General features: G+C 52.0%; 1 protein-coding gene across 1 annotated transcript in view; it reads left to right on the top strand.

The window, feature by feature from the left end:
* Positions 1-13,699, top strand: part of SIM2 (single-minded family bHLH transcription factor 2) — a 55,995-nt gene that overhangs the window by 6,770 nt on the left and 35,526 nt on the right. The window contains 3 exon segments of the mRNA XM_008586085.1: positions 1-80; positions 8,893-8,975; positions 12,107-12,196. Coding sequence (XP_008584307.1) covers positions 1-80; positions 8,893-8,975; positions 12,107-12,196 — 253 coding nt within the window.

The following is a 13,699-nucleotide window of genomic DNA, read 5'->3' as shown; positions in this document are numbered from 1 at the left end:
CATCACCTCGCAGCTGGATAAAGCGTCCATCATCCGACTCACCACCAGCTATCTGAAGATGCGCGCCGTCTTTCCCGAAGGTGAGGCCGCAGGCGGGCGGCCGGGCACGCTGGGGAGCCGGGCGGCCTCGGCCCAGGCGGGAAGCCGGAGCCAGCCCGGAGGGCGTCTTGGGGAGGCCGCGCCGGGGGGCTTCACCTCTTCCCCGACTCGATGAGAGAGGCCAGGGCCACCCAGGCGAACGAACCATCTCCTGGCCCCAAGCTGGGCCGCGGCTAACCAAGAATTGTTCCAGAGGCGAGGGATCCCCAAACCGGCATCCGAATGCTAGTCCGTTCTGGTATTGTTTTCTTTCTTTTCCCTTTTTCTTTCTTTGCTAGTCTATTCTGAGGTTTTTCTTTCTTTCTTTTCCCTTTCTTTTCCTTTCTCTTTCCTTCCACCCCTCCGTCCTTTCCTTTTTTCCCTCCCTCCCTCCCTTTTTTCCTTCTTTTCTTTCATCAACTCTCCTTTTGTTTTTCCTTTTTGCATTCCTCCTTCTCTTTCCTCTTTTCCTGGAGGGAGTGAAGGATCATTGCTGCTCCACACGCTAAAAGCGAGCTGGGTGCATGGTGAGGCCCAGGCACTTCAGGCCGAAGCGGCCTGGCCGAGCACTTGTGGGGAGCCAGGGCTTCAGACTCGGGGCTGCTGCCGCCTCTTCTCCACCTGCCTTTCTTGGGGCTGGGGCTCCACAGATCAGAGTAGGAGAGATGGCAGTTGGTGATCTGAGACCCGGCGGGAAAGACAGGGCGGCGATTCGTTGGAAAATGGAAGGAGGGCCTGAGCTTAGCCGTTCTTTTTAGGATTGAAAAGGTGCCACAGTGAGCAAGGATCACTGAGACCGAGGTCCAGCAGAATCGGGATTACAGGAAATGGGGGCACGCTAGGTGAGCTTTCTGGCAGGCAGACGGCGGCCAGTGCCTGTGACCGTGGCCACCCGACCAGGCACCTTCCAGGACCAGGTCTCAGGGAGGCCTGGTCACCACAGCATTGGTTTTTGGTGTCCTCGGGTTGTAGGCCAAGCTCCTTCCAGTGTCTCTGTCCCCGGTCAGGGTAGTTGCAGCCTAGCTGGAGGGATTCTGACACTTTGCTGGGAGGTGCAATGTTCAGGGGCCTGATGGGTGACCCAGGACCTCCGGGCCCAGGAGCCGGGAGGGCTTCACCGGCCTCTGGAATCCTGAGAGCTGGCGCCGGGCTAGGGAGCCAACTTCAACTGCAGGGCAATTTCCTTTAACCCCGTCCCAGCAGAGCGCTCCACTCGCAATCGGCAAGCTTTACCTTTTGTGTTTGCTGCCTCCAAGCCTATCTGTGATCGTGTCCGGGTCTGGAGCTGTTCTTCCCACCACCTTCCTGGTGGAGCGCGGTGCAACCCCACGGTGCATGGACCAGGGAGCCAAGCGCCGGAGGACCCGGGAGCAGAAGGGAGCCGCCGGAAGCGGTAGCTTGGCTTCTCTGGAGCCGCGCGGCCTAGGGGCGCTCTCCTCCCGGGCCCAGGAGTCATTGACCTGCCCGCCTGGAGCCTAGCGCACGTTCCTTTCTGTTTTCTACTTGAACAGACAGAAACTCTCGCAATGGGAGATATTGGTTGCAGTGGTCACCACCTATACACCCAAGAGTGACCCCTTGGCCGGAGAAGTAGGGATGATTCCTTTCCACTTGGAGAGGAGAGGTGGTAACCGGTTTGCTGGGATAAGCCATTTTTTAAACGCATGCTACAAAGCAGACGTGGAATCCGGACAGGGCACCAGCCTCCTCTTCTTCTCCCCCCTAGCCCACTGGAAATGTAGTATGTATGAAGAAAGGATCAGAAGATTAAATGACTTGTTGCCAGTGATTTCGAGTAAACCAAAAATTAGTTAGAAGTGGAGGTCTGGGAAGAGTGCTCATTTTAAACCATTCGTCATTTGTGGGATTTCCACGAGAGCCTGTTAAAAATCGCAGGGGTCAATATTTAAATTGGGTCTGTGCGGTCTCGCTCTGGAAAGCCAGTCTCCAGCCATTTGAGCCCCGAATGGCTGAGCCCTGAGTCCATTACAGGGGTGAGTGTGATGGGGGTCAGGCCCTGAGCAACTGGCACCTGTGCTATGTTCGGGAACAGCCTAGTTGAGGGGCCATCTGTGCATCTCCTGGGGAGTGATCCTGGAGGTTGGCACTCCAGAAGGGGTTGGGAGTTCTGGAAAAGATCGTGAATCTGGGAGATCTGGTCTGGAGAAGGGAAGAAGGCAGTGGCCTAATTCCTCCCTTCCCCCTCCCTGTAGTGCTGGAGTAGGGGCACAGACCTGGAGGGGCAGACATGCAGCCTGGAGACTCTTGTCAGGCGGTTCAGGGGCCCCAGGCTTGGAGCTCTGGGTGGCAACACCATTCCCCTCAAGTCAGGCTGGGTCTGAGGAGTTGTGAAGCTGGAGCATAGGGCAGAGAGAGACGATGAGTTTAGAGAGACCTCCATTGTACAAAATAACTTGCTCACTCTTCAGGTAGCATGAAAGTGGCATCTTAATTGATTTAACCTGTTTTCAGGGAACCCAAAGTCTGTGCTGGAGGATGCGGCTACAGGTTCGGATGGGGCCTGGTCAAGCCGCTGGGTCACGGCCGTGGCCTTAGGGAGGATTTAGGGCCAGGGCCATCCTGGGCAGTGGCAGGAGCTCCCAAATGGCTGCCAGCTCTCAGCTGCAAATGGAAAGCTACCTAGCCAGGTGCAGTCTTGCCCTGGAGCAAGTGGAATCCCTGAATAAAGAAGAATCTAGAGACCAATTTAGGACTTTGGGACTCAGAAAATAAATAGCATAGCCTGAGGAATCACAGGAATCACCAGACTAACTCTGCATACCTGGGTAAATTGAGGCCAGAGAAGAGACAGGTTTTTCCCAAGATCCCATGGCAAGGGCAAGAGTAGGCCAGTCACTGCCGTGGTGGGCTGGTGTGCAGCCTGTTCTCCCACTACTAGGGAGAGGCCACCTGTCTCAGCAACATTTGCCCCATATCTCCTCAGGTGGAAAGACAGAAAGAGCTCAGAGGGGTCCCTGCACCAGAGCAGAGAGAGGCAACCAGAGCCAAGATAGACACCCCAACCAGTAGCCTGTCCACGGGCTTAGGAAGAGCTTTCCATTTTTTCAGCTAGGTTGGAGGCTCTACTGTCAGGCTGTCTGGCTATGCCTCAGTCACCCTGTCTGTAAAATGGGCTCATTAGAAACTCCAGCACCCATACAGGGCTGCTGTGATCATGTGTGAGGATGAACAAGTGGAACCGTGCAGTGCAGGTGGAAATCTAACATGTTCGTATTCCAGTCACTTCTTCCCGTGAGCTCCCTGGGCCACAGGCAGCTTCATTGCCAGGGCAGAGGCTCACTGCCTGGAGTCTGAGACCCACTGCTTTCTGGGTGGCCACCTTTTCTCTACTTCAACAGCAAACTAAGTGCGAGGTAGATGGGGCCAGGAGGGGGGCAGGAGAGCAAGGCTGGCTTTGGAAGGAGGGCTTGAAATGGAAAACTCAGTGCGTTTTAGCGGGTGATTGGGAAGGTGGGTAAACACAGGGCTGGGGCCCCACAGTCTGCCCGCCCTCCTTGCAGTCCTATGGCCCTCCGCTCAGGAGAGAGGCACTTAGTAAAACTGCAGAAGCACCCAGGCAGGTGAACTCTGGTTGGTCCCTGCCCATAGTTGCACTGTGACAACAGGCGGCAGGACGCAGAGAAATTTCCACTGGTGGGCGGGCCCACTGGGCCCACCCTCGGCCTCAAGATGTTGGACTCAGAGCTGCAGCAGCGCCACCACCAACGTCAAGGGTTCTGCCCTTCCCAAGGAGCCCAGATTCAAGCTCTGGGCAGCAGGGCAAGGGATGGTGTCTCTTCCGGAACCTTGCACACTGAAGGCTGGCACAAGGAACTGGACCAAAGTCCCAGCTTAGAAATAGAGTTGGAAATCGAGATCAAGGCTGACTCTCCTTTCTCCCCATTTCCCAGACCTGAAGACCCAAGACCGGTGTTGATGAAAGAGAGGAAGTACAGCTGCATGAGAAAACATCCTTCACATGTACACAGAAGTGGGGTTCAAGGCCTGAGTTATTCCAGTGGCTGGTTTCCTTTGGGTTTAAATTCAGTGGCGGGCAGCCCCCATCCCTCAACCTGAGCGCCGGCAGGGAGCTAACTGGTTCCCTGAATCAAAACGATTTGATTTGGAGGGTTTGGTCAAGAGAAACTCGCTCTGTATCCACATGCCACATGAGGTCGTAGATCCGAGGCCTTTCTTTACCGCAGCCCAACACAGTGTTGATTTTTAAAAATAGACTTTTAAAAGAATAATGTAGATTTTTACAACTCTCTCCACTTTTTTTTTTTTTTTTTTTTTTTTTTGGGGGGGGCTGGCCCGTATAGGGATCTGGCCCCTTAGGTCCTGGTGTTACAAGGCGGTGCTCTAATCAGCTCAGCAACCAGCCAGCCCCTCCTCATCTCTACTCAGAAGCCTGCCAGGCTGTGGCAGAAGGAGAGCTCACAGTCGTCGAGCAGGTCTCTCGGGGCGCAAGGCCTTGGCCTTCCAGGAGAGAAACCTGGGAGCTCGCATGCTGCAGATCCAGGCCCCCAGGGTCCAGAGCCCAGGACCCGGACCCGGGGAACTCCAGGGCGCAGTGGGGGAGCCTCACCCGGGCGGGTTGGGCTGTTCTGGGTGAGGCACGCTCCTTCGTGCGGTTGGCCGCTGGGCTGGATCCCACACTCCCAAGGTCTAGGCATTCGGCGTTGGTCATGGGGGGCTTTCCGTATGTTGTCAGAGCCTGTGCGACCCTTGCTGGCAGCACCCCGGCCAGGATGGAAGACCCCCCCCACTGGGCCACAGGAGGCTTCCTTGGGGTGTCCCTACCTACCAGCCCCTTCACACCCCATCCCCGGTCCGTCCCCTTTGTCTGGAAAAGGGTGCAAGAGACGGACTTTTCAGCGACCTGGGAGAAAACAGAAGGATTCCAGGTCCAGAGAAAGTGCACGGAGGAGGCTCCAGTAACAATTTGCTGAGATCCTGGTGTCAAGAGAGGAGGCTTATTAGAGGTAGAACCTACGGCTCTCTTAGGGTATCAAGGCGGGGACCTGGCCCGAACTCCACCCATTCCCCCTTGCACAGGCTCACCGCTCCTGTTAGTCCCCGAAGTGATCCCCCCCCATCCCGTCACCCCTGCAGGCAGGTAGTACGCTGGATTTCTCTGGAATGACACGGTCTTTAGACGCTGCCTCAGCAGCAAGCGCGGGAGTCCCCAATGTGTGCTTGGATGGAGGAGAGGAAGGAGTAAGCCGCAGTTCCTTTCTCCCCTACCCCCTTCCCCTTCTTGACTTTGGAGTGGTTTGCAGTCTGAAAGTGCGATCTTGTGTCCTCCGATGGCCCACCTGGCAGAAGAGATTGCGCTCTCCAGAGACACGCTCCCTCCTCCATCCAGCCTGAAAAAAGGGTGATAATTAGGGGAGTGGAGGCTGGAGTTGGGGAAGGAGTGGAGAGCAAGAGAAGGTTGAACCGAGGTGATGGCAGCGGAGGCAAACACCCAAGCCTGGTGCTGGGGCGGGCTCACTGAATCAATCCCACAACAATCCCATTTTAGAGGTGAGAAGTAAAGGTTAGAGGTCAGGGCACTTGCTGGAAATCAGACCATGTGGACTGGATAAGCTGGAATCTTAAACTGAAGAGGGGGAGGTAGAGGAGGTGAGATCCCTGCTGTCCTGGTGGGGGCTCCTGGACAGTCTGCCCTGGATTTGTCATACATCCAGATCCAATTTTCCATGGAGGGGTGGGAGCAGGGACAGGCGCCTGTTATTAACCCCACTTGATTTTCACGAGATCTCTGTGAGAGTCTTTTGTCGCTATTTTCAGATACCCGAGGTTGCCCCTCAGAAATGAGAAAATGACCTCCTAACCTCGTTCTCACCAAAGTCCAGGCCCTGGCTCCAGGTTGGACCCATGGTTGGCCAGGGCAACAGCGAGTTTTGCTCCCCTGTCCAGAGGAAGGAGCAAAGCCAGCTGCCTCCTTTAGGTCTCAGCTCGTGTGTCCCCTTGTCTGAGAGAGCGGCCCCTTTACAGTGAGGGAAGCATCTCCCATTTGCTCCCAAATTGTCTTATTTGTGTGGTTCCATGTTTATGGTCTGTGATCTGTATCTGGAGGTACCCCCAGGGCCAGCTGGGTCCCCCCTACAGCAGTTGCTTAAAATCTGTTTGTTGACAGAGTAATCTAGTCCCGGATAGGAAGGACCATATATAAGCAGCTTCTGTGGCAAGAGCGTCAGGTCCGGGTTTAAACCCCGCGGCAAACAGAGGGAGTACAGATATGCACGCACCCACAAACCCTGGGAAAGGGAAAGTGGGAACTTCAAGGCTGACTAGCAAAAGCAGGGCATGTGGGCTTGGCTCCCTTTCCCCTGATGCTACCTGGCTGTCGTCCCTGACTTCCAGTAATATGGGGTCCCCAGCTGGTTTTGCAGGGCACATAGGCTGGGGGAAGCCCAGCTCTAAAGGGGAAACCACAGGGTGGGCTTGGGACCCCCAGCTGCTGCCTCAGCAGTCAGTGCCCAGGGCTCCCAGGCGAAACAAACCACTAATGATTGCTAACCCTGGAGGAGCTTAGCCCAGTCTTTTTTTTTTTTAACCCCACCCCCACCCCCATTTTTCAAATAAACAAAGCCCTTTGTTAGGTCCAGATAAGGGCCACATGCTTAGCCCCTCACTCTTTTAGAAGTGTATACCACTTTACAGAACCAGAATGACTTTTTTGTTACAACCCTTACCTTATTTAATCTCTGCGTTCAGCCCAAAGTAAATTTTTACGGGCTGAGTGAAAAGACCTCGCCCACAGCGGTTTCTAATGGAAAAGTTGGCAGCGTCTCCGCCCGGGGTGAGGTGGCTGTGGCGGGGGTGCTGGGGAGAACCAACCAGCCACCTCCCGCCAGGTCCGAAAGGGGCGTTCGCACCAAATCTCCGCCAGCAAAGTGGAGGACTCGGGAAATGAGAGGAAAATTTGTTACTACATAAGAGAACAAACTCTCTTGAAGTATCCGGATATGGTCTTGGGTGCCCAACACACTTTTTCATGTAGAGCCAGAGCCTTCGACAGGCCTTTGGGACAGTCGGCAGGGGGGTCTGGTCTCGGGGTCACTCCCAAAGTCTCAGGTTTCTCTAAATCCTTCGGTGCTCACCTCCTGCACCGTGCGGGACCAGTGCGGCTTCACTCTCCAGCGCACCGCCAAGACCCGGAGAACGACCCAGGGGCAGGGAAGAGAAACACAGTTACCAGGGTGCATTTGTCTATTTTCGGACATCAGAATTCCTGCGTCCTTGAATTCTTTATTCACCCAAGCCCGGGGGCTTTTAAATTTGGGTTCTTTTCATTGTTGGTCAAATGAACCAGCTGATGCCACCAGGCTGCCCGCCTGGGTGTCGGAGAGGAAGGACCTGCGCCTCAGAGCAAGTGCTACGATGCTGAACACCGTGGTGATGCCACCGGGGTGGCAGTGATTTCCTCCGGTTAAAGAGACACCTTCACTCATGTGGTGGAGGCTGGGAGGCCACGAATAACCTGTATTTGGGGGATCGGGACACGTGGAAATTAGCTACTTCCTTACGGGGCGACCAGGATAAGCCCCTAGTTAGTAGATCCCAGGAGGAGAAATTTAAAATCATCTCTTTCTTAGTTGCCAAACAGTTTACGTAGGGGTCTGCAAAGCCTCAGCCCTAGGCGGCGCGGTGCGTTTTCCGCCTCCTGAGATTGAGGCCTCCAGAAACCGCAATGCTCCGGGGCCCACAGGGACAGCGGGGAGACCTAGGGTGCCTGCACCGCGACTCTCCAGGAACTTAGTGGCGGCTGCCTGTTTGAAAGGGCTTGGCGGCCCCGGGGACGGCCCCTGCGCGTCTCGCCCGCCTGCAGGCTGCTGACCTGTGGTCCTGCGCTCCCGGCGCACAGGCGAGCGGGGCTGGGCCTGGCCTGCAGTTCCCTGGGGGACGCGCCAGCGTGGTCCACAGCTCACCCCACAGCGGTCGCAGCTGGGGGTGGGCGCAGAGAGGGCGATTCTGACCGGCAGGGCTCTCTTTCCCCGGTGGGCTTTCTGCATTACTGGTGGCCTTCGGGGAGGTGGGGGACTCAGTGAAGAAACGGAGGGGATGGAAGAGCTCGACTGTGTGACGACAGACATCTCCCTGTTACCTCGAGTGTATTCGCGGCTCACGGGGCGTGTGGCCCACCCCTCCCCCCTCGCAGATTTGGGGTTTGCCCTCGGGAAGCCCCGCGGTAAACCCTTCCCGGCCGGAGCTCGGGGTTGGACTGGGGAGAGCGCTCCCAGGAAGCCTGTGAGGGCTGGGAGTCTGGGGGATAAGGAGGGGGAGGCCTTTTTATGCAGGAAAACTGCCTCCTGGGCGGCGGGGCTCTCCATCTGGACCTCTCGTCGTTGGGAAAATACAGAGTGCCGGCGACGCGGAGGGAGGGAGGGAAGGAGGGTCCTTGGGGGAATATTTGCGGGTCAAATCGATATTCCCGTTTGGCTACGAGGATGGCCAATTTCAAAGCAGATTAGATTACTTTGTGGCATTTCAAATAAAATGGCAATTTCAGAGCCACGAGCACGTGGGCGACCCGCGGGAGCGATGTGCCTGGCAGGCCAGTTCGCGCAGGGGCGCCTGGAGCTGGAGGCTTCTGCGGGATTTCCCCTCCGGACTTTTTCTTTTCAACCGAGGGCAAAGGGGCGGCGGCGAGGACACAGACGGCTGCCTGCTGGGCCGGGGAGGCGGCGAGGGGTGCTCCGGGCTGGGGTGGGGCTCAGGGTGCCGAGGTCCCCGGAGCCCTGAATGGCGCCCAGGCCTCCAGGTGCTGCCGTTTACTGGTTTACTTTATATACCCCCGTCCAGGTTTAGGAGACGCGTGGGGACAGCCGAGCCGCGCCGGGCCCCTGGACAGCGTCGCCAAGGAGCTGGGATCGCACTTGCTGCAGGTAAAGCTGCCGTGGCGGGAAAGGAGAGCCGCCGTGGTTGGCGGCACCGGCCGGCGACGGGGCGGGGGCTCCCTTCCGACCCTTCCACCCCACCCTGGAGGTGTCCCCTCTCCAAGAAGCGCCGGGTAGATCCATAGGCCACCCCCAGGCTGCAGAGGTCGCGTAAGGCAGGCGAATTCACCCCCACCCCACACACATCGCCCCCGTACCGCAGGACCCTCTAGCTCACTCGAGACCTAGTCCAAACGGTGCCCCTGCATGTAGTGAAGTCCTTTCCAACCTTCCCTCAGACACTTTGACTGAGCTCTTGCTCTGTGCCAGATGCTCGGCCAGGCGCTGCAGCCAGGGAAGGAAAGATCTGGATGTTTCGAGCCAGAGTGCAGCAGCTGTAAAGCGTTTGGCAATTGTGTGCGTTTGTAGGGGTTGCAATGATGGAAAGTCAGCGTCTGTAATAGAATCTTAACAGTTGGCACGTACTGAGAGTTTATTACAGGCCACATTCTGGTCCAGACCTTACTGTATTATCTTGCTTCACTGCCCACCTAGGGAGGGTTCTATTTTTAACTCCAGTTTTTCAGAGGAGGAAGTTGAGGCACAGAAAGGTTCAGTAACACGTCTGAGGTCACACAGCAAGAGGTGGAGCTGGGTTAACCCAAGTGGTTCAGCTCAGGATCCAGCGCCCCAAACCAGAACATGGTGTGGCCTCCAGGGTCACCTGGTTGTCAGAGCCCTTGCTTGATTTGGGGTCAGGCCCTTATCGCCACCAGCCCGGGGCCATTCAGCCTGCAGTTGCTACACCGCTCCGGACCTCAGCTTTCCCCCATAACGTCTGGGGCCCGGGGCTGTGCCTGGGTGTTGCAGTTCGGCCGGGTAGCCCTGCGCACGACCGGCCACTTCCAGGTCGGTGACTGGCGCTAGCTGGGGACAGCAACGCTTCCCGTCTGGGAATCTTTCAAATGCCTTTTACAGAGCCTGATCAACGACCCGATTCATTACCCCCGCCTCCCGTCATTTGTCTCTGCCATCGAAAACTGCCTACGGAGAGCTACTTTGCATTTCCTCCCTCTATTTTGTGTTTTCTTTAAAAGAAAAAAATGTTGGCTGCGGGACTCTGTGACTTAGGTCAGCGAGTCAGCCACAAGCTCTGCATTTTGAAAAAGCAGATCTTTTCAAAATTCTTTTGCCCCCAGTGCCCTAGTGTGATTTATTTTTCAAAATGCACGCGCTGGGACGAGAAGATCCCGAGGAATATCTGAATCCCGGAGCTTTTGCTATATGCAGCGAGTGGCGGCCGCCGGCCGGGTAATGGCGCTGTGCCCGGGAGCGCGGCCCGCGCGCCCTCGCCCCCCACCCTCGCGCACTCCCGACGTCGCGCACGGTGTTTTGCATGTTTCGTACTCCTACATATTGTAAGTGACACTAATATCAGGGACAACTAAGTGCCGGGGAACTTCTGTGAAAACCTGGTGGGCAAAGTCAACTCACCCAGACTTCTCCACTGAACATTTCTTTAATTAATTCCGGAGTGGTGTGTGGATGGGCGTCTTTGCAGTTATTACACATGAAAGCGAATTAAGTAATTTGAAGCCATGAGGGCATACCCAACATTTTCCATTAAGAATACACACACACACACACACACACACACACACACGCACGCACACATTTTGCCTCTGCTGGCAACTTTTAGAATTTAATTATTATAGTTTTTTTGCACGCACGCACGCACGCACGCACACATTTTGCCTCTGCTGGCAACTTTTAGAATTTAATTATTATAGTTTTTTTCTTTTTTACTCATTATTCTAGATATGGCTGGTTGTGAGATACTATTTTATTTAATGTGTGTCTTTGATGATTTCGGAGTTAAGCAAGCATGCAAAATGTGTCAAAACGTTTATAACTGTAAAATTGCTGTATAGTTTATGATTTTGAAATGCCACAGGTTTAGCTGGGAAGATCTTTTTTAGCTGAGTTAGAAACCTGAAAGTAAGGCTTATAATCAATATGCTACTTTCAAGCTTAGCATAGGGAAAGATAATGACAGTTTAGTTGGCAAAGAATTTTGCAGCTCACTTTATTTGAGACAGCAGAACATAAAGATATCTTTCAAGTTTCACTTCCACTACATTGTTTTTAGTCCCCCCCACCAGCAAGGCGGGGAGGGGGGGAGGTTGGAAAAACCAAAGGTAATCTGGTTTCAATTACATGCCATAAAAATAGAATTTGTGGCCAGAAATTAATTTGGAATATTTTTTATGGGGGCAGCGTTGTAGTTTGTACTGCTCTTTCACTAACTTTATTGCTTTTCTTTAGTTCTGGATCTACAATATGAACGCATAAATAAAATAGTTTCCTTTTTCAAAAATAAGTCTTTTTATCCTTGACAAACATAAATGTAAAAATCATTACTTTTTTATTTGTCTTAGTTATCCCTTATAATTTTACTTTATTGGGGGGGGGGTAGCCAACTTAGGCAAAAGCAGAATTTTATTTGGGTAGTTTTAATTTTTCAAAAGTTGATACTTTTCCTCCTCAAATTTTGCAAAGGTTATGTGATTTCTTGCAAATTCTAAATAATTAATTCTGTAGACATAGTCTGGTAAAAATAACCAGGTATTTTGTTTTATTTTCTGGGGAGTGGTAGTGTTTGGAATTTATTATTCAAATGGTACTTAGGGGTAACTAGAGAATTGTGGCAAATAAAGCGTATGTCCTAGTGGTATAAACGACTGCCAATTATGAACTAAAATGGTCTATATAGTGGTAGATCTCACCCCAAGTACCATAGAACTCCGGATTTGTGCTAAGTGCTAAAATAACCCCAAACAATAAAGCTACTACATTAAAACTGAGCATGATAGGAATTCTGAAATGTTTTGCATGATTTTGGTGATGTGGATGCAGGATTGTTTTTAAAGTACTTTAAAAGCATTTGAAAGCCTGGCATGAAACCTTGAGCGTTGTTACCTACAGTCCTTCGTATGGCCCTGAGCTCGGTTTTTGCATTCAACAGATGGGATTGATATATAATATTTTATACATTCCTCCATCCCAGTGATAATACAATTATTAGATTTAACTCTAATGTAGAACGATCACCTCTTACCCTGACACTTTCTCTTTTACAGACTTTGGATGGATTTGTTTTTGTGGTAGCATCTGATGGCAAAATCATGTATATATCCGAAACAGCTTCTGTACATTTAGGCTTGTCTCAGGTAGGTATTGCCTAATTTTGCATACAATCAAAATATTAAATGAAGTGTTAGCAGATCTTGACAGCCTTACCCACCTTGAAGATGAGTCTGTTGTTTGCTTTTGTGTTCGAACATAATCCAAAATTGCAACATCCTCTTCTTAGGACGTCCCACAGGGGTTTTCTTCTCCGTGTTACTTTTTACTTTCTTTTTGCTTTGGGGTTAATGACCAGTAAGCATATCTTCTCCGCAGTCAGCCTTGTTCTGAGATTCTGCCCAGTACCCTGGACTCTGCTTGCATAGCAGCGTTAGGTATGCCTGAAAAGAGCTTCACAAAAGGAGAAGTTTCACTCCGCACTTGCTGATCTGCACGTGGTATTAGGGGTTGCTATGAAGTGAGAGAAAAGCTGATGTCGAACATGGATTTTATGTAGAATGTGCTTTGGAGAGAGAGAAAGGGGAGGGGTAGATTTATGAGTGTTCACATGGAATTCAGGATCATTTTTCCTGAGTTTTTCCAGTTCGGTGGTAGTTTCAGTAAAGCATTTTATATGCTTGTGATAGAAACTCATAAAACTAAGTTTACTACTGTTTTGCACAGCAAGGTCCTGGTTTCTTTAGAACTTTTAAATATTACCAATTTTTCTGGAAAAGTGGAGCCCTCTTTTAAAAAGGGGTTCGTCCCTCAGGGGAAAGAGGTGGACCCAGCTTTCTTTACCCTGATCAAGCCAAGGGTTTGGTGGATGACTTGGTTGATCTCTGGGCCCATGGCATGTCCAAATGGGATCCCTCAGGGGAAAGAGGTGGACCCAGCTTTCTTTACCCTGGTCAAGCCAAGGGTTTGGTGGATGACTTGGTTGATCTCTGGGCCCATGGCATGTCCAAATGGGGAGAGTCTACTCATAGTTCCCATTCACGTGTCTGATTTAACAAGCGGACATCATGGTTCTCAAAGTCGCATTTTTAATACATATAGGGACTAAATGTTTCTTTACATTGCAAACTATTAGTTGATTTTTCATCACAACTGAGAACACCCTAGAATGAATTATAGATACAGAAAATGGGCTCCAGAGAGGCACATGAGTAATCTGTATTGCACCAGCCACAGTAAAACATGCCAATTAATATGGCTTGAGTTTTCTCACTGAAAAACAAAATTACCAAATTTGGAATCCTGCATCTGGTGTACCGTACTCCTTTTCTTTTTCTGCCAATACTTTTTAAAAAAAACTTACCGTTTACTTACAAGCTTCCCTTCCAATGTATACCTATTCTTATCCATGTCCAAGTGGGTTTCTATGCCTATGTATTTTTTTTTGCAAAGTCCCCTAAAATGAATCACGTATTAAAATTGTTGGGAGGTTTCTTTTCTCTTGATCTTCTCTTTTATGAAACCAGGTCTCCCAAATACAGTTTACTAGGGCTTGGCTCTTGTATGTGTCTGACTCATGGGATTAGTGTACTTGTAGAATGGGAAATACTGTTGGGAATATGAAATTTACTGTTTCTCTACTTTCCATG

The sequence above is a fragment of the Galeopterus variegatus genome, unplaced genomic scaffold (assembly GCF_000696425.1).
Source record: "Galeopterus variegatus unplaced genomic scaffold, G_variegatus-3.0.2 Scaffold3824, whole genome shotgun sequence".
In the NCBI taxonomy this organism is placed as follows: Eukaryota; Metazoa; Chordata; class Mammalia; order Dermoptera; family Cynocephalidae; genus Galeopterus; species Galeopterus variegatus.
The sequence above is the reverse complement of the archived record's forward strand: the minus strand, read 5'-3'. Positions and strand labels throughout refer to the sequence as shown.